This window comes from Heptranchias perlo, chromosome 31 (genome assembly GCF_035084215.1).
Source record: "Heptranchias perlo isolate sHepPer1 chromosome 31, sHepPer1.hap1, whole genome shotgun sequence".
Lineage (NCBI taxonomy): Eukaryota > Metazoa > Chordata > Chondrichthyes > Hexanchiformes > Hexanchidae > Heptranchias > Heptranchias perlo.
This window is the reverse complement of record NC_090355.1, coordinates 12,432,238-12,459,134: the sequence shown is the minus strand read 5'-3', so window position 1 is coordinate 12,459,134 and position 26,897 is coordinate 12,432,238. Positions and strand designations below refer to the sequence as shown.

Below are 26,897 nucleotides of genomic sequence, written 5' to 3'. Positions count from 1 at the left end.
TACAAACAAATGGTTTTAAAAAAAAGCAGGGATGTTTTTGTTTATTTTTAATTACTGCATTACAGTTCCCCAAAAAACCGATACGGATATAGAACTCAAATAATTGTATAAATGAAAGAATGGCTGCCATGGTCACTTGTGTGTGACATAATGAGCGCATAATTTCAGGAGTCAAGATATAGCAGGTCTATAAACAATCCACCAATGCTCAGTCAACACATGTGGTATAAAGAAAAGATAACATCTCCTTAAATGTCAATCATTTTGTTTATAGATCTATTCGGACCTATCACTGCCCACATTCTCCACTACTGCATTCTTTTAATTTTGCTTTTGACATTTTGATTGATGTTTAGGAGTTTCCCAGTGCAGGCCGGAACCATTTCAGTTTAAGTTTTCTCAAGATTCAGGCTTTGATCAATGCCCTGTGAAACGGCCCTTGTATTTATATTAATAGAGATGCAAGGCTGTTGAAAGCAGTTTGATAAATTAGCCTCAGATTGTCTAAGAAGCAATTGCTGTTGTAAGTACCTGAGGTAAAACTAATGTACAATAACAACTGGTATTTATATAGCATCTTTAATGTAGTAAAACATCCCAAGGCTCTTAATGTAGGATATAAAGCCTGAATCCTAGTAAGAAGTGCAATATACATTCCCCACTAAAATCTGTTTTCTCAAACTGTTTTTGTTCCATTTTATTTACTGCTAAATGTTATTCTCTCCCTTTTGGCACCATGCTTCATTCAGTAGTTGAGAGGCCGAGCAGGGGATCTATCGCAGGCTCTGCCAATGCCACATCAAACTAGTTGCTAGGCAGCATATGAGAAAGGCCCAGGTTGACTTGTAGCATCTCCCCTACCCTTTCCTTTCCATAGTGAAGTGCTTCACCCTCACTCAGTGCTTCCCAGAAAGGCTTGCATCCATACATCGCCTCATCATGCCTTCAGGATGTTCCAAACACTTTGCAACAAATAAGTTATTCCTCGAAGTGCAGTCACTATTGTTGTTATGTCAGCAAATGCAACAGCCAACATGCACACAGGGAAAAACCTTGAAATAGGGACATAACTCTGATAAGCTAATATTCTGAGCAAAATGGAACATTCTAGTTATAGGGGACGCTACTTCTAGTAAGATCATAAACACATTCTTTTAATACAATTGAACGGTGTTGCTAGAATATAGTCTATAGATGTCACTAACACATAGCGACTAGAGGAAATCTTGCCCTGGTTCTTATTTTGGCACACTGTCAGTCCTCGAACGGTTAATTGAATTTCAGTCACGGGACTTTTGAAAAAGTTACTTCAGGTCAGTTCCTGCAGCCCTCCGAACAAGAAACAATTTTGGAACAATGAAATCTGTTACAGCGATAGCAAAGCAAATGGGTTACTGCCAGCGTTAAAATAATGATAATTGGAAAATCTAGGCTGATAGGCTTCAAAAAAACATATAGGCCATAAGATGACACTATAGGATGCTAATACACAAAGACTCAATGCATCTATCTGAAATTCTTCTCTCTGCCACTTTAGTGGATGTATTAACTTGTTTGTTTTCAACAGGTCAACCACCTCTGCTAAATTAGCAAAGAGAGGAATTTCAGATAAATGTATCAAGTGTTCATGTCCCATTGCGTAATCTCAGGGCCATATTCACAGATCTTTCTGAGCAAGGAAACATGCAAAAAAACACGAGGAGCTTGATTTTTTCCTCCAGCCATAAACTTTTATGATCCAGCTTTAAAAAGAAGCACAACATAAAAAAAACTGAATGAAAGCAGGCAGAGTTGGTGAAGCCACAAGTTTATTTTCATAGGCCTTCTGGAGCCGTGATGTAATGACCCTGCTTTTTGTCTTTACCGGCACTTTGTTTTTGTTTCAACATTTCACGTCTTAATTTGTCATAAGGGGGAGGGAGGGAGGAGAACGTTTGCGTGACTTGTTAAAAGATTGATTTCCATCACCTTAATTACTCATTCAATCTGTGTGAAGTATGTACACATAACTGACCACACTCCTGGAACTCCCTGCTCCAGCTGCTAGCGAGACACTCATTTTCTGCCACTGTGCCTTTGTTCATACAAAACACAACAAGCTGCATTTCACACTAGCTCCCCTCCTCCCTCCCCACCCCACGAACAATTAAGCCAGACTCTAAAACTTCCTTTCTCCTTCCTGTTTATAAGCAACATTTTTATTGTATCTCAACGTCTAGTCTCTGCAGCTCAGGCCCAACAATTTAATAGTTTCTTTCCTTCATCCTCTGAAGGGGCAGTGATGCACGCTGGGGTACCCTTTCTTCCCCCCAATGGCTCCTCGCCCGAGTGGCCATTCTTAATGCGTCAGTTTAAACGGTGAGTACTGGCAGGGTAGTCGACCATGCGGAGTTGTTGGATGGGGACGGATGTGGGGGAGATGGGAGGTCCACGAGTGGTCCAACCCTCTCCTCACCTGATGATCATGCACACTTACTTTACAGCAGCAATCACTGGGTAGCAGTCAGAGGTGAGAACCCCAATGACACTGTTCCATCTCAGAGTTGCTGAGGACAGTTTGTCACATCCCTCCAACCACCCTTGCTGAGAAGAGCAAACTGTCAAGTCGAGGTACATTTATCCTTAGCAACGTCTGGCAAATAAAGGGAAAATGAGGGAGCGTAGAAGCAGGGCAAGCTGAGGATTGGGCCCATTTGGAAGAAAACCTCAGAACTGTGCAGCTAGACAAAGGCTGTCTGATTGTGGTTTGAACACATGGCGACACCAGTTTTGCCACAGGCTATTTTTATTTTTAAATCGATTGCTATTTTACCAAAAGAGATGCAACAAGAAACAATAGTACACAAGACGTGAAAGCGCAATGAATGCTCAGTGCACCCACCAACAAAATTAATATTAGTTAATGTCCACCTACGCAATACCTGGCCTCTGATTCACAGTGAGAGAGATATACTATCTAATAGGTTCATGCTGATTTGAGCATTTCTTATGGTGAATTGAAAACTATACAAAATCTCTTTGACCCTGTTAAATAAAATACCTCTGCTGGGATATACATCTTGTGTCCATTAGATCATTCAGATTTCATTTCACGTAGCTCATTAAGCGGGCAGTTTATGACATGGCAATGGGATTAATATGTCAAATGTATACAGTTTTTTTAAAATACGAGCTAATCACCCATGGCATTGCTCATAAGTAGTCTAGGTTCTGGAGCACATGTGAAATGATTAGCTGCTAAACAGCCTGTCTCTTTAAGGCCACTGCTCTCAACAGCAAATGTAGGTAACTGGAGAAAGAAAAAAATATTCTCATTAAGTTCAGAATATTTCTAGTTGTATATCTAGCTGCCCAGATTTTGCAAGGGGATGTCATAGTCAGGTTTACCTGTTAAAGACTTGCACCTTATCTTGTCTGTTAGAAATATCTCAAAGTACTTCACAAACAATGAACAACCAAAGTGCAGTGGCTATTGTCATGGCAGGCATTTTGAAGATCCCACAAGCAGCAATGAAATGAATGACCAGTTAATGCATTTGGGAGGTGTTGAGTGAAAGAAGAATGTTAGCCAGGACACCATAGAAAACCCTCCTTCTTTGAATTGTCCAATGGGATCTCTAGAGTCTTTAACCAGCAGATGTGGCGTGGTTTAACATTGCACTCAAAGGGTGTCATCTCCAACAATACAGCACTCCCTCAGTACTGACTAGATTATGCACTCGGGCCCTGGAGAGGGTTAAGTCACAACGTGAGCCAGGTCAGGAAGTGGATTTGTCAAGAACGGTGGGGTCAAAGCTACATTCTCCAATGCATTTTCGAAAGAGCAAAATAACAAGCAGCTCCTGTTTAAATAATTCGAGACTCCTCACACAAACAACATCATTTCCCTGTTACTACAGTCTGCAGACTCTGCTGTGAGCATCATATCCGCAGGTTAAAGAAAAGCCCCCCAAAAAAGCATAGTCATTCCTTGCTTATTGCCAGCCAGTGTCAATCCAATGATATTTCTACAGTTTCTTTTTTTAAAAAAAGAGTAGATAAATAATTATGTATATTTAATTTTCAACTTTGGTCTTTTTGTTTGAAATATTGTTTAGAGTGGAGCAAAGGCGTGAACTCAAATAGGTTGTGTTGCTGCCCCAGGACCGACAGGGGATTTGGTTCATTGCCATGGCTGGGCAGATTGAAAGCTTTGTACGGATACTTTCAGTTTGCATTTAATAAATATATAAATAATCTGGCTTTGGCTCCATTTGCAATACAGAGCAATTGAGTGCTGATAAAATTGACTTTCCTGTAACTTTTCTGCCTGCTTTAAGCTTTTGATATTTCTGGTAATGAGCACACAATTATAAAAGGTACATGTGTGTGGCAAGTACACACTCGCCAGCCAGTGACGCACATACTGTACAAACACTAAACCGCATCACTTTCAAGAGTTTATTTTCATGTCGACATCACATTTCATTTCAGTTAATAATATGTACAACCAGTTTGAAGAAGAAAGAGGAACAAGTTGAGGGAGGGAGAAGAACCTGAGGACATTTATGTACCCTCATTAAAGAAACAAAAGATAGCTTATGAATGACTGCAATAATACCAATCCACCTCAAAGAAACTCCCATTTGTGTGGTACAGTTGAAAAGAAAGACAAACTTATAATTACATAGTGCCTTCTACAACCTCGGGATGTCCCAAAATGCTTTACAGCCAATGAAGCACTTTTGAAGTGTAGCCACTGTTGTGATGTAGGAAACGTGGCAGCCCATTTGTGCACAGCAAACTCCCACAAACAGCAATGAAATAAATGACCAGATAATCTGTTTGTAGGTGTTGGTTGAGTGACCAGGACACCGGGGAGATCTCCCCAGCTCTTCTTCGAATAATGCCATGGGATCTTTAACATCCATCTGAGAGGGCAGATGGGGCCTCCTCAGGTTTAATGCGTACTTCTCTCTAATTCTCTCCTTTAGAGCATACAGCTGCTACTCTATGCTTTCAGTTCTTTTGTACAAAGGATGTCATGCCCCCCCTTCATTGTCATCCTGACACATGTCAAAAATTAATCACCGACTGTATCTCACACCCATGTGTGCAGACAGATACAAGCACATCAGCTTGAACACCATGCTCTTAAAACAGCTGCTTTTATGGTGCGACTTTGTACAAAATTAATTCCTTTTACTCTTCGTTTTAACAGTGGTACCAAGTGACTGAGAACTAAGAAAATAAATGCCAGACTTTTACATTACCCTCGGTGAGGTACACTTCTGAGCCAATCCTTTATTTAACACGTTTGTTATTCAATAGTATTACAAATACAGCGATGCACAGACAGACTGACTGGGGCAGCTTAGTAGCGAGTCCTTTCAGGCCTCACTGAAAAATATTGATTTTATTATAATCTTGGCCTTGGCATGCAAACTGCCATTTTAATTTTGTATATTCAAAAAAGAACTAGCACTTATGGTGTATTTAGAAGTTACATATTACACTGCAGAACTAAGTCGCAAAAAAATAAATGAATTGTTTGTGTGAGCGTCCTAGATATGTTACAAAAACATAAAAAATGAGGTGGGGAACTTGACTGACCTACAAAATCCATGGGTTCACTTGCACAAGTGCTGTAGGTAAGAAAAGGCAGACTCAGACACCAGCCATAACTGATTAGATACCACCTTCATCTTAGTTTAATTCCCTTCCTGCCCCAGCCTTTCACTGACTGTAATCTCCCAGTTGTTTTTTCGTTTTAATGTTAGCCAGAAGTAAATGCTGAACAATCTGAGACAAGGTCTCCTGTGAGTTGGGGCCATGGTGAAAGGGTAGTAGGGCCTAACAAACATCAGAGCCTTTTGAACTCTTTGGACTGAAGCAGAGCTTATGAGCTCAGAGTATTGGATTCCTCACAGAAGGAAAGCAAAGTCTTTAAGGGGCCGTTGCTTAAAATATGCCAGAAAAATATGGAACATACCAATTCTCAGTGGGGGTCAGACTATGCAGACCAAAGAATGATCAAGAGTACAGTAATGCAATAAAAGCACTTGTTTTTTTTATTTAAAAAAAATCTTTCAGCTATTCTGCTCTTTAAAAGAATTTTTTTAAGTAAATTTCTTTTACAACAATAGGTCTTTTTAGGTCAATAATTTGACTAACATTCCAAGTGTGATCTATAGTTTTCATAAATGGAAAAAAAATGCAAGCCTTTAACCTGCTCCCAGCCTGGAGTCAGCATGCCAGCTATCAAAATGGGGGCCAGGCAGTTTTTAAAGGTAGACTGCATGTCTTCCGAGAGCTTCGAGCAAACGTCCCAAGAGAAGGTATTTTGTGAGAACTGACACGGAAATAAGATTAGTTTAATTCAGAGTTGCCATCTACGAAGTCGCAGTCGTTACCATTGCATTTGTTTACTGCAATCAATTATTTACTGTCACACAAGAATGATGTTGGTGTCTTTCGAGTTACAGATCATTCTTTTTCTCTAAGCAACATAAGGAAAAGATAGCAGTTAAAATAAATGGACTTAAAAATCAATCAGTTACAAGCACCCAGTACTAACTTTAATTTAAGACAAATGCACAGGAGCCCGGCTGGCTATCTGAAAGAGGAAAGATTGATTAACTGATGAAAAGTTCTACCCGAAACATGACCATTGTCTTTTCTCTCCCAGATGCTGACTGACCCGCTATGCATTGCCAGCATTTTCTGCTTCTACTTTTGATTTCCAGCGTTCATGTTTCTCAAGAGACAATCCCACCATTACGAATAGATGATCAAACTTGACTATCTAGAGCAGGGTTGTACAAACTATGTCTTGTCCACCATATCACATTCATGAGCCCTGGCAACTGAGCCCTTGAAACCGAGGCTATTCAGTTCTATTTGTGCATATATTTTTTGATTGCTAGTTTATCCTGTTTGAAATTCTGGAGGTTGAATAAGGGCTGTTCTCAGTGCTGTGACCTCACTGGTGGATAAATTCTAAATCAGAACTCCACAGTCTGTTATGATCGGTATTTGAGATATATGCAAATTAAGGCATACATTGACTCAAACTTTATATGTGGCCCATGTGATGCTTAAGCAGCCAACTAAGATAAAAAGTGTGGATATTCCTGATCGAGAGGAAGTAACAAAGATCCCTTTGGTGAACCTGTGGAAGGATCAAATAATTCTGATGAACTTCAACACCTTTCACTTCTGCAGATTGTCATCTGATATTTTTAGTTTAAACAGGAAAAAATTATGACTGCATTGGAGGCGGGGGGGGGGGGGGGGCTCAGAGCAGTTACTGAAGCTGGCACTGTGAGGGAACTACACATTCTACAGTCATGCTGACTTTTTCACTAAAAAATGATCAACTGTAGGAAATTCAAACCCTATAATTATTAACTCGGGGTTCTTTGGTGATTGTGTCGGCTTGTACTGTTCTCTTTTATTCTCCTTCACACCTCCTTTCAACGAGATGCCCCATAAACACCATTTAAACAAAAATACATAGAATATCATAGAATTTACAGCACAGAACCAGGCCATTTGGTGTTTATGCTCCACATGAGCCTCCTCCCACTCTATTTACTTCATCTCGCCCTATCAACATATCCTTCTATTCCTTTCTCCCTCATGTTCTTACCTAGCTTCCCCTTAAACGTATCTATGCTGTTTGCAGCAACCACTCCATGTGGGAGCGAGTCCCACATTTCACAAATATTTCAAACGAATCAATATAAATTGACAGAAAAAGAGGAAGTTTAAGTTCAATAATAACTTTCAAAAGGGAATTGGATATATACGTGAAACAGGAAAAATTGCAGAGCTCTGATGGAAGAGCGGAGGATTGGGACTAATTGGATAGCCCTTTCAAAGAGTCGGCACAGGCACGATGGGTTGAGTAGTCTTCTTCAGTGCTGTATGATTCTATTATCTCTTGAATATTTTTCTTTGAACAGTGATTGCCAATGATATTATTGCGCAAAGTGGCTTCAAGGAGCCTGAGTAACAATGGAATGGAGTGAAATTAATAGACATAGCTGAAACTGATGCACCTGCCCTCTACGTTAATATACCCGGTGATATTAACTTGATTTGCTCACATTAACAGTACTTTTCCATCTGTAATGCTGCAAGTGCAGAACCTTGTGAGGCAGGGGCGAGAAGCAGGAGCGTTAAAGATTGAAGTTTACCAATACAAAGCATTAACATTAACATCTCGTTGCATTGTTTCCAATGATCTGTTTGCATACTCTAGTCGTGAGTGCATTGAAAAGTTGTTTGGCCATGGATACTCTGGAAACCTCAGCAAATTGATTGTTCAACAGCACTGTTTCTACGGTGCGATTTATTAAGATTCCTGGTCTTACAATTTGAAAGGATCCATTCTTGCCCCATTGATAGTGTGGACCTGTTTCCATTGGAAGCAATTCCTCAATGTGATGTGGTCGCTCGTGTCGGACTGTCTAATTCTTAGCACGCTTCGACATCGAGCAGCCCGAGAAACAGTCCCTAATAAAATAAGATTGCTCCGGAAAGCCCACTGGCAGAAGTAGCCAATCTGCTGGCGAAAAATGGAACCGACAGATAGAGCCTGTTGTCTTGCAAAGGTAGTGTGGCAGATTGGTGCCCACTTCCAGCAGAGTTGCTTTGCTCCAGTCAGGACATGTAGGATTGCTGGTTGCTGAGGCAGGTCTCGACTAGAGGGGGAGAGCAGCACCGCTGGCATTGGGTGCCCGCCCGCTGTACTCCAGCTGAGAGGACCAGCAGCACCATTTTTCTGTTGTGATAATGAGCAGATAATCTGTTTTAGTTGAGGGATAAATATTGGCCAGGTCACCGGGGAGAATTCCCATGTGCTTCTTCTAATTAGCGCCATGGGATCTTTTACATCCACCCAGCAGAGCAGACGAGGCCCCGCTTTAATGTCACACCCAAAAGACGGCACCTCCGACAGTGCAGCACTCCCTCAGTACTGCACCCCAGTGCCAGCCTAGATTATGCGCTCAAGCCTCTGGAGTGGGACCTGAACCCCACAGCCTTCTGACTCGGAGACGAGAGTGTTTCCAACCGAGTCAAGGCTGACACCTAGAAATACGCTGGCAAAGAATTTAACATGCGAAAGATGCCATTTTTTTTATCTCCGGGGGCATATATGCCACCTCATTTATATTCAGGTCTGTCTCCAATAATCTTAATGGAGTAATAGAGAGTGTTTGTCTACAGATTTAATTATGAACAGCAATAATAGTCTGGGAAAAAAGAGAAAAACATTCTGCATGAGAGGCTCGTTCGAGCTGTGTTGCATTTGCAAAGTTACTCTCGCAAACCACTATAAATTTCACTGGTTTTCTTGGGCAACATGTATTTCATTTTCACAGTTCCATGGGGTTCCTGGCCTACAGGCAAAGATCACCTGAGCTCACACTTTATAATGTCAACGTGTTGTTAATGGCAATTAGCGTACAAAAAAATAAAAGGTCCATAACAAAAACACTACAACGAGCTCCTAACTTAAAAACTTCTGATTTTGCAACGTCTTTAAGAGGGGGTTTAATAAACCTGCAAACGGTAATTGCCCTTCAACGAGCCTGTTGGATCCAAACCTTCCTCAAGTCCCCAGGTTAGTCCCGAGTAAAGTTGCAAAAGTTCTTTGAGGGCTTGAAACAAATGACTGATTCCAGCTGCGAAAAACCCAGCTACAGCTGTTTCACACAAGCTCACATACACGGAATGAAGCCATCAATTTCATATAGGTTAAGAGTGTTAGAAACATAGTAAAGAACAAATGTCATCCTGTGCTGGCACCGCCTCCAACAGCAGTACTGAATAATATTGTTCCACCAGTCACATTTACAAAACTCAAACGATACTCAGGCCTAATATTTATTTGTAAAGCATAGTCCAAAAGTGAAAATTCAATTTTTTCTGACTTCACCAACCCTTTGAAGTAGCAATAAACTTTGTTTGTTGTCATTAAGTTTGTCCGAGCAGGAAGGAACTGCATCATAGAGAGATGCCATTGATCATTGCCCTGGGACAGAGAGGGACTGGGTGACGCAGGCAGCTGGAGCATTTTTGCTTTCACGCACCTGAGACCAGCATTTCAATCCAGCATCATTTGCTCTTCCTTATACTTTTACCTTTGGCGTTGATGTTGGACTGACACTTTTTTGGCAATCTAGTGTCGAACAGATATAATGGCCTCCATTTTAGCACCCGCTATTGGGTGCGTTCCTGGCGGGGGGCTCCGAAAATCGGGGAATCCCGGAGCGGGTCGGGAGCCCGGCTCCAACCCGGCCACTTCCGGGTTCCCCACAGACGCGCCGACGTGCGCGCGCAGCCCCCGCATGTGGGACTCCCGCAGGCAATTAAAGCCGGCGGGGTGCCACTTGAGAGTATTTATCTTGTCATTTCAGGTCATTAACAGACCTGATTACGGGAATATGTCAGGAGGGGTGGGATTTTCCCCCGTACTGGGGGAAACACTCCTAGTTGAAATGGACGTGTTGCAGCTATCAGCCTGTGGCAGCTGCAATGGTCCATTTGACAGGTGGTGGGGGGAGACCCTCACTCATTGTCGAAGGCCACTCTGTAACTTGGGACAAAGTTTGGCCTCCACCACCCTCCTCTTGACAATCAAATTCACCAACTTGCACACTTACCCCGGGGTCCAGAGACATGTACCTACCTTGCGGACCCCCTCAGATGTACATCTTCCAGATGGGGGCCGCCGTAGCTGCAGTCATGACCTCCTCGGAGGGCGAACAGCATCACCAGCCTCGCCGGCCAAGCCGTCCACCTCTGACACATGGAGCTCCACAACACAGTACTGTGACACATCCAGCTGCACAGCAGGAGGGAGGGCAACCGCAGAGAGAGATGCGTCGCAGGGGGCACTACCCTCGCCACAGGGTCCACAGACCGAGGCTCAGCTTCCTGGACCTCTCTAAGCAGCAGTGCACACAGAGGCTCAGAGTCACTCGACATGTAGTCGTGGACATCTGCAGCCTCCTTCATGCCGAGCTGCTCCCGGCTGGCCCGAGCACCATCTTCTTACCTGTCGCTGTCAAAGCCACCACTGCCCTCAACAACTTCTCCTCCGCATCCTTCCAGGGTGCCACCGGGGACATCGCCGACGTCTCTCAGTCGTCTGCACAAAAGAGCCCTGCAAATACACCTATACCCACTTTGCAGTGGCACAATGGGTGGCATCAGGTGTGGGTCTTCATAGTGATCCTCAGGAAAGGGCATTATTGCACAAACCAGACAAGATTCGCAAAGACGTTGCAGTGGTGGTGACAATAGAATATGTGATGTGAGTTGGTCAGCAATTAAATATAAGTGAAAAACATGACAAACCCTCAAACACCCTTGTGCATCCCCTTCATGCTCACAACACGTTTGCCTTACGCTTCCTACTGCACATATGTGATGCATGCCCTGTGGCTGCAGCACAGTAGTGGCAGGTTGAGTGAGGCTGACCGTGAAAGAGATGCATGAGAGGGTGAGTATGAGATAGAGCCATGAGATTGTATGAAGATTGTGTTGAGTGGTCGTGGCGGGATGAGTACTGGCGAGGTGAGTAAGTGCAGGTAAGATGAGGATGAGGTTTGAGTGGGTGTGAGGGGTGATGTGACAGAGTAGTGTTGGCAGTGCAGAAGGAGATGTGGGGTGGGGGCGGTGATATGGCAGACGGAGTGTAGGGGAATGAGTAAGTGTACTCACTTTGGCTGACCTACTTAGGTCATTGCAGCGCCTCCTGCACTGTATGCAGGTGCGCGATATGTTGGTGGTGCAGGTGACCTCCTCTGCCACCTCGAGCCAGGCCTTCCTGGTGGCAGAGGCAGGCCGCTTCCTCCCGCCCGCCGGGGGGAAGATCTCTGTCCTCCCCCTCCTCCTCACCCCATCTAATGATACCTGGAGTGAGGCATCATTAACCTGGGAGCAGCCTTCCCCCTGGGCTGCTCCATGCTGTAATTTTTCCTATTTCTTGCAGCATCAGTCAGTGGAGGACTGCCCCTTTAAATAGAGCTCCTCCAGCTGACAGACCTTACTGCGCATGCGCAGCCCGCCCGACGCGCAGATCAGCAGTGGGGAATCCGGAAGACCAGGTAAGTGGATCCAATTAGGCTGCGATCGCGCGCGGGGCAGATTGATTTCACTGGGCGCGTTACCCACACGCCCAATAGCCCGCCCCCCGCCACGAACCCGCAGCCCTGGTAATATCAAGCCCCATAAAGCTGGTTTGCGGTTGGAGGAAGTGAGACCACTTTCAAGACTTGCTTCATCTTGCTTTCATGGTGGTGGTGGTGTCGTTGCTGCTGGTGTCTTAATTTATCTTTTTAAAGAAATTATCGTGGTATAATTGGCACATTATATCGTTGCAGAACTGGCAGGAGCAGGCGGCTCTTAGTCAGTAGGCACTGCCCTGAGTAAGAGGCCAAGAAATTGACTTCAGATTAAAGGAATCAACAAAGTTGCTCCAGGCACATTGTTCACAGGCTTTAAATGCTAAAGACACAAGTAAAGAAAAATAGGAAATTAGGAGTAAGAAGGGAAGTTGTTACCACAAGGAGTAGTTGAGGCGATTGGCATAGATGCATTTAAGAGGATGCTAGATAAACACATGAGGGAGAAAGGAATAGAAGGATTTGCTGGTAGGGTTAGATTAAGTCGGGAGAGAGGAGGCTCGTGTGGCGCATAAACACCGGCATGGACCTGTTGGGCCGAATGGCCTGTTTCTATGATGTACAATCTATGTAATGTAATTCTATGAAGTCGGGAAAAACCTTTCCATTCAGCAGTTAATAGACTTGTTACTAGGGAAGGCAATTGAAAGACACAGTATAGGTAGGTCCAAAAAGCAATTAGATGTGTTTCTGGAGAGGGAAGAGATTGAAGGATATGGTGAGAAAATGGGTAGGTGGGTTTGATCTGTCATAAAGCAATGGGCTTGTTGGGCCTAAAAGCCTTTTTGTTTTCCTAGAATGTATTATCTGTTTAAGGAATGGTCTATGCATGCACTTGAGTGGATTTGCACAGAGCTCTGCCTTGGAAAAAAAAATTAACCTCGCGCTGGTGGCCGTAGAATTGTATGGCTTCAGTTGATGTTGACGAATCCTGAGCAGGGTAGGCTCAACGTCTGCCCTGCTCGTGAGGTGACCAATTTGTGAAAAGGATCCTTTAAAAGGCATTGGCCCTTAATTGACATATTCAAGGGGCCCAACGTCTGTTTTAGATGTCTGCCCAGGATGGCTAAAAAATGGGCCCCACGAATTTGGGTGTAGAACCAACGTCTTCGTAGATTGGACGCAGGCGGTCCTACTGTTATATCGGTAGGCTTTGCACCTGTTGTACGCCTGAAATATGGGCACAAGACATACCAATTTCTACCCCAATGTCTTCTCCCTCTGACAACCAGTGGAATCTATTGGCTGGTGTGCAAAATGGAGATGTTACAGTTATGCAGTGCTCATCTGTAATTTAGATTAATGCATATTGTTGAGGTAGCTTTATCTTGCATTAAACCTCCACTGTGCCTGACAATGAGGTAGAAAAATGCCAATGCAGGACAGGTAGGTTGTGTATAATCTGTAGCACGACAGTGGAAATCAATTTAATGACTGACAGTTGTTGGGCTGGTGGTGACCAGTCCAGGTCTGGAATTAGTATCTTGTACAGGATACAAGATGTTACGGTATTTCTCATATATCATTACAGGGAGCCAGATTTCACTGTAAACCATGTTTTCTTTGGCAATGGCTCCAAGGATGGATTTTTACTCTTTGGGAATTCAAGCTTGTACAAGATGGTGCTGTGGTGGAGGACTCGCACCTCAGGCAATTGATACTGATTAATACTGTCACTTCTGTGTTGATGCGCAGCCAAAATTACACCAAGGTGAAGGTGACAGTCTAATTGCAGCCTAAGTTGACCTTTTTATATGGTTATCCTTATACTGACAAAAGTAAGAAAAGGTGTAAAACTACATTGCAGATTGCATTTACACAATGCTCGGCAGTAATGAGATCTTGGATTGTTTTGTGCAAAGAATAAGCCAGCCCCTTGAGATGCTGACCATGAACTTTCATTTGGGTGGTTTTATTGGCGTAAAAACACATTTGAAGCAAATAATGTACTAAAATATTGCAGCTTTTGAGATAGACAGAGATCTAAGGAGCTTGTGCCATCTAGTGCTGTCAGTTTGCTTTGGTTGTGAGTAGATGCTTCAAGGCACACAAGTTAAAGGCCCGTTGTCATTCTGGGACAGTACTAACCAACTGGAGACAGCTATTGCATAAGGCAGTTTTAAAATCGGTTATAGCACTTGTTCAGGCAACTAATAGTATGTGCAGTCAGCCAAAAGGCAACATCCATATTGAGCTGAGTGGGTTGCGAGAGCAATTGTTGTCCACTTCTGGCACTGTGAGTAGAACAATAGCTTGTATTACTTGATCAGCTTCTAAAACATTCGATGGTTACATTCTTGTCAACTCATTCAATTCTTTATTTTAGGATTATACAATAGATGCTTCTTAAACAGAATGCCACCTCCCTATCCGATAGGTGACAAAGTGTTTCCCTAATAGCCAAATGCTCTTTTTAAGGATTTGTTCCTTTTTAAACAGTTCTTTTCCATTAACTGGGTACTCATTGACTGGCAAATATTACTCTGCCACTTGCCAACAGTGTCGAGAAATGTAATTGATTGAAGCTATCTGTCTTGTTGACCTCTCAGTTTTTTTTGTTATTACCGTACTTAGTCTTTTTTTAGGGAGGACTGAAAGTTGCACATGTGAGATTGTCGAGAATATAGTAACTGTCTCAGACTTGTTCAGCGACACTTCACACCAAGCTCCTGAACACTTAAGGGCATTTATTGCTACTGCTGGACAAAGCTGTCCCCAGAATTAAATATAGTTCAAAGGGTGCCTGTAGAACTGGCAGAGAATTGGGGAGAGATAATATTTACATCCAGTGATCTCTGTGACATCTGTGTTAACCTATATTTTTTCCACGACTGCATTGTCAAGTGTCACTGACACCTGGGACAACACAGAGTGGAACTTATGAAGTACGAATACCTTTCATAAGCCCTTCAATGTGAATTGGAGCTTGTGTGGAACAGAGTAATTAAGGACTGCTGTGTTAAACATAAATTAGAAGCTGATATTTTCAGGAATATTGTTTGCAATATTGAATCTTGCAGGAGACTTGTTGAATGTGAATAGTTCTAAGGTGATATTCCATTAAAAGAAAGTACAGTTTACCCACCACTGGCTACATTTGTGAAAATGAATGACTCGACCTTTGTTGTTCCAATGGCAGGGCTGACCCATTCTTGGGTCACATGAGGTAATGGCAGTGCCCCATTTAAAATGCAGCGCCAGATTCCCTCACTTGCGAGAATTGTGGATGTCTGGTCCCTAAGAGATCTTCATTATGGAACAGTGGGACCTGATTAAAATAACAAGGGAGAGCAGTGTACAGAGGCAGAAGTCTCCATTTGAGCTCCACTCCCCTCTTAGCAAATAGAAAAATATTTCTAGATTGGACAAATACTGCTCTGTATTGAACATATTGTGCTGTTAAATCTTCTGCTATTTATAGGGGTTGAGGGAAGGGGGGATGTCAGGAAGAAAGAACTAGATCCTTCTCTATTTCAAAAAAATACATTATATTCTTTTTCAGGAATCATTCCCTCATTTCCACACCCCACCCTCACCCAGGCCAACTCAGTTGAGGTTGCCACTCATCCCATTCAGCTTTAACCTGAAATGGGTTAACAATTGCATAAAAATATTGAATGCTAGAAAGTAGCATGAGCGCATGAAGCAGTCGTACATGGACTTTGCTGGTTGGAAGTTCTACCCTCGGACGTCTTATTTTTCCAATCCAAATTGGTAAATACGAACGAACCTTCCAAGTAAAACAACAGGCAACTGCAAAAGATTTAGACGGTGTATACATAAGGGGTAAATTTCTGGCTTTGCACTTCTGGCAGGGAGCCTCACCCACTGGCAGGACATATCAAAATTCAGGCATGCACTGCCCATGGTTTTCCAACCATAAATTTTAAACAGGAGCAGAAAATTACTCCTATAGTGTATTGACACACATAGGAATTTCCTAAAGAAAAGTCACATGAAAACAAAAGTCCACATGAACAGAAATTTTTTTAATATCCTATTAAATGGCATTTCCCGCGGTTAGAAGATGCATAAAACTTTTTTTTAATATACAAGTTGGCAACGGAGGAAAAAGACTCGAGAGTTTCTCCACAGAGCCATCTAGTGACTTGTCTACATCATGACAGTTGACGTGGTAAAAATTGAATGGGAAATATTGACATTGCCATTTATTATGCGACATAGTGACAGGAATGTGTGACAACATTTGTGACAACAGGAAATAAGGTTTGTGGATAGGAAGACTGCTCAGCGCAAGATTCTTAACAATATTTAGATACACAAAAAAACAGCTGAATTCAAACTCACTACATTGTATGATAAGTCACTAGGGAGCCAAAATTTCAGTCTTCACTATTTGTTCTGAACAAATAGGCACAAGTAGAAAATATATTTAAAGTTAACAATCTCAAATACTTTGTTGATACTTACCAGTCACACCTGCAGGGAATAAAGTCTGGGCCCATATTCTTATGGGGGCAGGCAACCACTTTTTACTCAAATCTACTTTTCTTGCTAAAAGTAATCATATATTTCTTCTAGTCGAATAGAATTCCCTCTTAAATGTTGTGGAGATGCCGGTGATGGACTGGGGTTGACAATTGTAAACAATTTTACAACACCAAGTTATAGTCCAGCAATTTTATTTTAAATTCACAAGCTTTCGGAGATTTTCTCCTTCCTCAGGCAAATGTTTCAAGATCTGAAACATGTTAAATGTTGTGATTGATCAATAGCCATTTTCAGCAAAGAACCCCACAGTCCAATAATTCTGTGTTGAAACCTCCCCTCACGTGTACCCTGATAGTTCTACTTGGCCCTACTACTGAGTCCACTGTTTGGAACTTTTTGGGTGTGACGCAGCCACATTTTTTTTATTCGATAAAGTCCAGAATCCGTTTAAAAGAAACTAACTTGCAGTCAGACAGACATCTGTTTCACTACGTTAAGCAAGCTCCGTGCCTGAGTAAGAAAGAAAGAAAGACCTTGCATTTCTATAGTGCCTTTCATGACCTCAGGATGTCCCAAAGCGCTTTACAGCCAATGAAGTACTTTTAAAGTGTAGTCACTATATACAGCATTCTCATGTACAGTGTAGCAGGCAGGCAATGTGCAAAGCATGACATACGAATGAGGAGAAAAATATTCCATTGGGATCCGACCACCGCATAATCCATTAGTGACTTATTCAGTTTTCTTTTTAAATTGATATGCTGTTGGTAAAGTAGGAATTCTGCCTGATAGTGCCAGGTAATGTATTGCTCAGCCCAATGTGCCATCATGTTTACAATTCGCAGGGATGCTTTTTTGCAACTGAATAAGTGATGAAGCAAATGACATGGTGTTGGCAGCTGGATGTGTTATTTTGTCATTTCCTGACCTAAACTGTCCCTCATGTGTTGCACGCCCCAATGCACGACATCTCACAAGAAACCTCTAATGGAATCCTTTGCCTTCCAGGTCATACCCTTCCCGATGGGGTCTTGCGAACTTCATGGAGATTGTGCCTGCCGAGATCCTGCTGCTCGGGAGCATGGCAAAGTCAGACAACAACGCTTCTATCACAGCCACCATTAGCCGGGAGGAACCGGGAACTGAAAACAGCTGAAGGCAGACTGGAAGAGCCACACATTCCTTGCTGCTTATAGGAGAAACCTCTCCGACCAGATAATACTCACACACACAATTCTACTAGTCTGCCTTCTGTCTGAAGACTGGAGTGAGAGAAGAAAAAAAAGACACAAACGACACATTGAATGAACAAGCCCAAAATAGCATGTTTCATGCCTGCTTGAGTGGTCTTTTCTGGCTGCCGCTCGATCTGTATTCGAAGAATTTTTTTAAAATAATGAGTCAGAAATATAATCCCACCCAATCCAAAAATAGAGAAGTTTTAGACAGACAGAGAAAGCGAAAAAAACAAAACAATTCAGTTATAACAGAAAGATGATTGTCCATAGAAGGATTAAAAAATTATAAATAGAAGGAAAAAAAAATACAAAGTTCTGAAAGGAAACAGCTGTGTTACATGGCTGCTGCTGCTGCTGTTGCCAGACAACCAACCTACTTACAATGTAAGAGCAGGTTAACACCAAACCCAAACTTCAGTCTATCTGCCTTAAGCAAACCTTCAGCCTTGTTTTAAAACCCTTTGATTTCATCTCTTAAGATTTTCATTGAAAACTGTGCCAGCCAAAAGAATTTGCCACATTTCAAGGGAAACAAACCTTTATGCACCCATTCCAATGACCCTTCCCATGGAATGCGATTTCAAATGAGGAGACATTATTAGAACCAGTGAGAGGCCAAGGACTGGGGTCAGGAGTTTCATTTCATATTAAAAAGGTGATCAGTGCATGGAATGGACCTCAGGATAGGGGGTAGGGTCGTGGAGGTGAGAGTCCTGGGAGTAGTCAGAACCGCTTTTACATCAGTGGCAATGGGATGTTTGTGCCACCAGTTCGCAAAGCACAGGCCTTGCACGGCCTGAAGTAAACATTCCAGATTCACTAAGGACGACATCCAGGAAGATCCGGTAACAAACAGAACTACTGGACGTTGGCCTTTGCCAATCTGGCAGCTTTACATTGAGTCGCCACCAAATGCGTGAGCTCTGAGTTTTGAGAACTGGCAGGCAAACACCTCATGGACACCAATGTTAAAGCAACTGTTCGGAAGCCACTGAATGCTGTGATGTGGAGGGGGGATTGTAGGGAGCTGAATGGCCTTCTTCATCAGTATCCATCTTGTGATCCATGAGTGTGCATGTCTTTAATTAGATTTACATAAACTTTTACTGTGACAATGTCCACATAATGTATTCAAAATATATGAGTATATATGGGTGGAATTGCATAGGGGTATAATTTTAGTGTCTCACCTATATGGATAAAACTTGTCAGGGACAGAATTAAGCAGATGAAACAACAGTCAGCTCTTAAAAATGTTATGAATAGCAAATTTTGGCAATAGGCATAGCAGTGTAGACATAGCTACCAATGGAATGGACAGACTGGAGAGTGATCACGCAGACTTTTGGTGCAGACCGCACACAGGCTGTTGGCACAGAAAGTGCCAAGCAGACTGTCAGTCAGGACAGAACACACGCACTGAGCAGCCTTTCACTGTATCTACAGTACACACCATCTATATTTATGCCTTGATATAGACCAACACAAGACCATCTTGTTTTATTTGAGGGGGAGAAAACAGGAGGAGTGCAGGATACACGTTGTAAGGTGTTCATTGCTTAGGGTGAAGACTTATTATTGCTATTAATACAGTACTCAGTTCTGTTGACAGTTCAGGAATGCAAGCCAAAGATTTCTTCTTAATCCATATCTCATAAGAACATTAGAAATAGAAGCAGGAGTAGGCCATACAGCCCCTCGAGCCTGATCAGATCATGGCTGACCTTTGACCTCAACTCCACTTTCCCGCCCGATCCCCATATCCCTTGATCCCCCTACAGTCCAAAAATCTATCCATCTCAGCCTTGAATATATTCAATGACGCAGCATTCACAGCCCTCTAGGGCAGAGAATTCCAAAGATTCACAAGATTCAAGTGAAGAAATTCCTCCCCATCTCAGTTTTGAATAGTCGACCCCTAGTCCTAGCCAGGGAAACAATCTCTCAGCGTCTACTCTAAGAAGCCCCCTCAGAATCTTATATATTTCAATGAGATCACCTCTCATTCTTCTAAACTCCAGAGAGTATAGGCCCATTCTACTCAACCTCTCTTAATCGGACAACTCTCTCATCCCAGGAATTAATCTAGTGAACCTTCGTTGCACCGCCACGAAGGCAAGTATATCTTTCCTTAGATAAGGAGACCAAAACTGTACGCAGTACTCCAGTTGAGGTCTCACCAATGCCCTGTGAAACTGTAGTAAGACTTCCTTACTCATGTACTCCAACCCCCGTGCAATAAAGGCCAACATGCCGTTTGCCTTCCTAATTGCTTGCTGTAACTTTTTGTGTTTTTTGTACGAGGACACCCAAGTTTCTCTGAACACCAACATTTATCAGTTTCTCACCATTTAAAAAATATTCTGATTTTTTATTCTTCCAACCAAAGTGAATAACCTCACATTTCCTCACATTATACTCCATCTGCCACCTTCTTGCCCACTCACTTAACCTGTCTATATCCCTTTGCAGACCCTTTGTGTCCTCCTCACAGCTTACTTTCCCACTTAGCTTTGTATCATCAGCAAACTTGGATACATTACACTTGGTCCCTTGATCTAAATCATTAATATAGATTGTAAATAGCTGAGGCCCAAGCACCGATCCTTGCGGCACCCCACTAGTTACAGCTTGCCAACCTGAGAGTGACCCGTTTTTCGATCCTTTGACCTCTATCCATGCTAATATATCACCCCCAACTCCATGAGCCCTTACCTTGTGCAACAACCTTTTATGTGGCACCTTATCGAATGCCTTTCGAAAATCCAAATATACTACATCCTTTATCTACCCTGCTAGTTACGTATTCAGAAAACTCTAATAAATTTGTCAAACACAATTTCCCTTTCATAAAACCATGTTGACTCTGCCTAATCATATTATGATTTTTTAAGTGCCCTTTTACCACTTCCTTTATAATGGATTCCAGCATTTTCCCGATGACCGATGTCAGGCTAACTGGCCTGTAGTTCCCTGTTTCCTCTCTCCCTCCCTTCTTCATTATCGGGGTAACATTTGCTACCTGCTGTTGTATTGTGATGCAGTTGGGCCTCTCGTCACTGTAACTATCTTCTGTACAATCACGACAGGCTAGGAGTTACTGTTGGATGAATACCTAAAACATTCGTATGAAATTCCTTCGCCCATTATTTTCACGGAAACATTAACCCATTGAAGCAAAATAGCAGCAGGGGGCTATCATATGAATATGTAAAATGTCATCCATTATCATCAGCAGTATTTTATATCCTTATAACACCAACAATTTTCAACATTTTGTTCCAGATGAAATCCAGAAAGCAAAAGCCTTCTGTGTTTGGAGTCAACAGATCTGAGTAACATTAACCAACAACCTTTTGTCATTACGTACAAAGGACTATCGGCTGTCAACAAACTCATCCCAGTTTCTCCCAGTATTGATTCCCTAACGCGAAAATGAACGTACCTGAAGAGCACCATACAATGATCCATATGGCGCTCGCAATATGCTCGCAATAATGTAAACCAGCATTTGCCCAACTATTTTGGCTCCCATCCCACAGTAGTGCAGGTGAGCACTCTGGCCTCCCCCCCCCCCCCCCGCCCCCATAAACGTAAATATTAGATATTTGTTGATAACTTACAAAACATAAAACAAAGTTCAATAAATCACAAGTGTAAAAATAAAACATACTGTTTTCCTTATGGATCTGGCTCCTACCCTACAGGTCTTTACTGTAAAGCAGCGTTTCCCAAACTGTGGGGCACCCCCCGGCGCGAAGAGGTCAGAAAAATACATTATTTTCAGAAAAAAACAATGTTGAGGTATGTCCCAAAGTGAACACTTTTGCCGTGCTCCCTACACCCTACACGTGCAGCGGTTTGGGACACTGCCTTAGATTGCAATAATCCACTCACGTGATCGGGGAAGTCCCACCAAATGGCAATGATGTCGCTCGGGCAAATGGCCAATGGGCTGTGCGTGTGGGGGGAGCATGTCAAAAGTGTTCACTTTGGGAGACACCTCAACATCGTTTTATCTGGAAATATTTTATTTTTCCAACCTCTTCGCACCCATTTGGAAACTTTCACGCCCCCCCCTCACAGTTTTGTAAACGCTGATGCAAACAATTGTAGATTTAGTGCGGTCAGAATTTGTGGAGAACAAGCCGTCAGGTAGAGTGTACAGAGTAATATGCCTACAGCATGAATCAAATCGTAAGAAGAGGGATTTGAAATTACAATATGCGAATATTAATATACAAATACTTAACACAATCATGCAAAATTATTTTGTCCACTCTTTAACAAAGTTGTTAACGCCTTTAATTGGCTAGTGCCTTGGTTAAGATAGTGAACAGAAATCTAACACAAATTTGTTATAACATTTTTACACTAATATTCACACAGTGTAGTTTCAAGGCCCGATCCATTAATTATGATAATATGATGTAAATTGAGAAGCGTGTACATCACTAAATTCTTGCATCGGGAGAATGATGCACATTTTGGTTTTCATATCTATCATATGCATGCCCTTTAAGATTATTGATGGGACCAACATCCACATTGGCTTTATTTTTGTAACAAACTAATGCTCATGGAACAATAACGCATTTTTTACAGTTCTGCCAGTATGTGTCCAAACTTCCCCAAAACAGTATTTGCTGATAAAACCCGATGAGCAGAACCTCAGTGGCTCGTACTTTTGGCTGGTTGAGGTATGTAAAAAGATGGAACATGCCAATTTCAAAGGGACTTTAAAACAGGCCAAGCTACCTCCCTTCTCTCTTCCATTTCGCCTGGTTGTAACTGTCGGTTCTTATAGGTTTTACCTGTGTTGTTTTAAAAATGATTTCATGCTGCAAACTCCTGACAGACGAGGTTGTGCAAACTGCATGGACCGAGATTGAAAAGAAATAACTACCACAACATTAGCGTTTAGACAAAAAAAACTATAGTTTTCCATAGGATTTTGGTGTACAGTCGCGTCGTAATGTCTTGTCGATTTTCGTGCATAGTATTAGCTCCAGATTTAAGAAAAAGTGGGGGAAAAAGGAACAACATTTTGACATTTAATTGTTTAAGTGTTTAAAGTGTTTATTTGTACTTTTGTTATAAACTTTTACTTAATTGTATTTAATCAGTATTTTTATTGTGCTCAGTAACTGCATTTGGATTTTCTGTACATCGACAAAAGTCTACATCCGTGTTTTTTTTTTGAAAAGCTGCTAAGGTCAGACAGGTATTTTTTTTGATTCAATTTTTTTTTAAATTTTGCTTTTTGACTCCTCAAGCTTTGCACATATAATATCTCATGCTTTATTTTTTTGAAGGTGATTAGTTTAGCTATGATAGCAGCCATTAAAAAAGGGACAATCAGATGTAGGAAATACAGTTGGAAGAAGTTGTATGAAATGTTGGCGTAAAAAGAATTAAACCGTACACTTCCATTCAAGCATTTTTATGACAGTGAGGCTCATTGGGAAGACCCTTGGCATTCGCTAATTAATCACAATTATTTTGTTTTATATAATCTACAAAATTGTATTAAGCTGATAGTTAATCAATATTTGCTTTTTGTTTTTTTTTGTTGTTATTTAACAGCATACAGAAATATTGCTGCTTTTAACATTGAAATATTTCAGTAATGGGAGGCAGATAAATTCAGTTTAAATACCGAATACTGATCATTCATTGAAGTACCAAGTCACGTTTGTTGGTGGGAAGATGGCTATTTTCTCTCAAGTAAACTGGTCACAATAGTATGTTTTAAAGCATTCTGCCTCACAACCAAACGGGGTGAACAGAAATCAGACCAATTTGCAAAATTCCCACATTATCTGTTCAGGCATTTTTATTTTCCAGAAGAGTGCATGAAGTCTTGGTATCTGATCGAACATTTACCTGTCTGCATAATACAAGTCAAGCTGTGATTTCTTTGAGAGAGGAAATATTTTCAAATGGTAACTGCCATTGTGAACAAACCTGGTATTTATTAGTCATGCTAGTTATCTGTTGGGCTCCTTATGGAAGCCATGAAAACAATATTCAAATGAAGTGCTGAAAAAAAAAGTTATAAGTGTAACAGTCTACTGTAATATCATGATATCTTTTGCTGTACCTCGTGCCTGTAAACTAGCTGCTTTTAATTTTTAGTTTAATTTAAATTTCCTAGCAATATATAAAGATGTAAATAGTAGAGTTATTTATTAAGAATGTCATCCGTTTTTAATTTATATTTACACTTTTATCATCTAAGTTATTTTTACAACTTTACAATTCCGTTGTTACAGCCATTTTATTACCTTAATGGTATGATAGGATATGAAACCTACATGAGACGTACACTGTGCTCATGTAGCTGTCTCATTTTGAAGTACAGAACACGTAACCACATACAGGTATTGAACTTAGTATAACAATTGCATCTGTGAAATGAATACCCTTGCCATTGCTGTGACTTCCTTTTGTATTAAAACCTCCACATTTCTGGAGATGGTTTTGGACTAGTCCATGACCAGATAACGATGGAGTTTAAATAACAGAATAAAACATGATTCCACTGGTAAAAAACTGAACGCAAGTTTCTTGGGTAAATTCAATTACGATTCACACCTCAAATACTGATGTTGAGTGGTCAATATTGATTGAATTAAGTAGATTATTGTGATTTTCTGTGCAAATTTTCCTTATGGCAAATACCACATGCACTGAAGGCCATGTTAATCTTTGGTATGATAAATCATACAATAATCTATTTGAAATCCATATCATGTCACCAGATATATCATCGCACAGTCTTTTGTGTGAAAATCTACCAATGTTTGTTGAAATGACCATTAGCAGTTAAAAATGCCCCGATAGAACCAATCACTTGCTGGACATACAATTGAGTCCCGAGATGGAAAATGATTATGTCCTTTGCCAGTCTTATTTTCATTAAAGAAACATTTATTATGAAACATTACAACACTGCAGATCAAACTCCAAATTGCCTTTCTTGCAGGAAGAGCTCAATGACAAACAGCACTTTGAAAATATTTTGCATCCCCTAGTAGAAAAATCTAATATCTCTAATAATGGGTAGGCTAGTTTTAAGTTCCACCTTCTGTAAGTAGTCTATAGATATTTTACAATTATTTCTTTACGCCCTGTATCCCGCACAGCAATGGCAAAGTGTATCAGAAGACCCTTGTAGTGAATGTTTTGAAAGAAATAGTATTTTTTTCATCTGTTGTATGCAGTCACTGGTTCTGACAGACCAAAACTTAGCTGCTTTACTCCAGCATCAATTCAGATGCAACGAACCATTGTCAGGACAAGTGAGCAGCAGCTGACATTGAAACTCAAGGAGCTGCTCTAGTACAACTGGTGGTTAGAACAAGTGTTATCAGTTTTACAATGGATCAAAGCTGACCATTAGCGCTGTACTTTAATACCATTATGGTGTTCAGAAAGCACTGGTAAATTAGTGGAATCCACTCCACTAACCCATACTCACAATGCACTGTGTTGGGCACTTACCACAGACATTTTTTTTGTTTTTTTTACCGCTGCGTATATTATGTTGGTGCTCTGACTTTACACAACAAACATCTGTCTGGTGTACTGTATATTTGTTTCTCTGGAAATAATTATTTCTTATGGATAAATAATGTCTCCTCCCTGTTATGTATTGGTTAGAAATAAACACTGGCTAAATGAAGGAAAGTGAAGGTGTGGTGTATTTTTTTTTAAAACCTCAATATTGCATTTTGCAATCAGTGTCCGCCTCATGGTCATATGTCTGTCATTATTGCTTTAAAGTGGTGGGTCCATTACACAAAAGAAGCTGTTTTCATCAATGTAGACATGCCAATTTAGGAGTGATTGAGTTGTATGATCCCCATTTGGTTTGATCAAAACTTGTTACACCCATCAAACCTGGAGCCAAATCAAAAAAAGCAAAGCATCTCTTCCAAAATATTCTGAAGGGAACAGGAAACCTGCCGTAACGTAGTCTACTTATCTATATAATTAGAAGTCTCGAAGTCTCATGTCTTGCACAGGTTAGTTGCTTCAAGCCTTCAGAGGTGTCACAGCTGAAGGTGTAGCCTCAGAGCTGCCACAATTCTTGAGAGAGTGTCAAGAAAGTGCCATTCTTGAGAGTTCTACCCCCACCTGCACAAGGCAAAATCAAAAGTAGTTCAGTTCACCCAATAGATATCAATGAGGAAGTAAGCAGCAGAAAAGAGTTATCAAATTCCTGATTTTTCTTAGCCAAATCTACCATTCACAAACCAGCAAGTATCACAAAAGCAACCAAGTTGTTAAAATAATTTCTTCCCAGTATTTTTTAACCAGGTGAATGTAGACTGTTAGCAGTAACATTTGGAACATAACATAACACATTAAAAATTACACAATTCTGGGAGGAAAAAAAATCAATAAACTTACCCTTAAAATTCTTATTTAATGTTGAAAGTGCCTCCACAAAGTTTTGCCCTTCAGTCTTGAGCCTGGGCCTTGATTGCTGGAATATCCAGTTTCTGTACAAAAAGTTGTGTGTGAGATGCATCATGAGTATTGTAGTTTCTGCCCTGGTCCCATGGAACTACAATGTCCACAGTGCACCATAGCAACCAAGGTCACATGACAACCAGGTAGCAAGGACCAGGGTGTTCTTACTCCTGTGGATAAATTGTGCATTCGATGATGGGAATTGTACTGTTTGTCTTGTCCATACAGAACCATCAATATTCAGAATATACTTCAACAACCGAGGCTGAAAACAACTATGAAGCATGAATGTCAGGGAAAATTTATTTTTTCAAGTGATTTATAAAGTTTAATCCATGAGATAAAAATTCTGAGATAATGAGTTGTTTGAGATGAGTTTTTTTTCTATGGCTCTTGCTTGTGCTGGGGCAAGATAGGGATCTTAATTCGGATGCTGAGCTCTGACACTGTAGCTGGAGTCAGTCAGTCAGCCAAGCTCAGACCATGACCGAATGATCGTTTGTTTAAGTGACTCGACTATTCCAGTGCTCTCTTGGCTGGCCTCACA

The 26,897-nt window shown here is 41.4% G+C and overlaps 1 protein-coding gene across 1 annotated transcript in view; it reads left to right on the top strand.

Moving 5' to 3' along the window:
* The window catches only part of LOC137300497 (pappalysin-1-like), a 249,366-nt gene extending 230,735 nt beyond the window's left edge, over positions 1–18,631 (top strand). Inside the window, exon 22 of the mRNA XM_067969581.1 lies at positions 17,640–18,631. Coding sequence (XP_067825682.1) covers positions 17,640–17,756 — 117 coding nt within the window. The 3' untranslated portion in view covers positions 17,757–18,631. The remainder of the gene's footprint in view (positions 1–17,639) is intronic.
* The last annotated feature ends 8,266 nt before the right edge of the window (positions 18,632–26,897 follow it).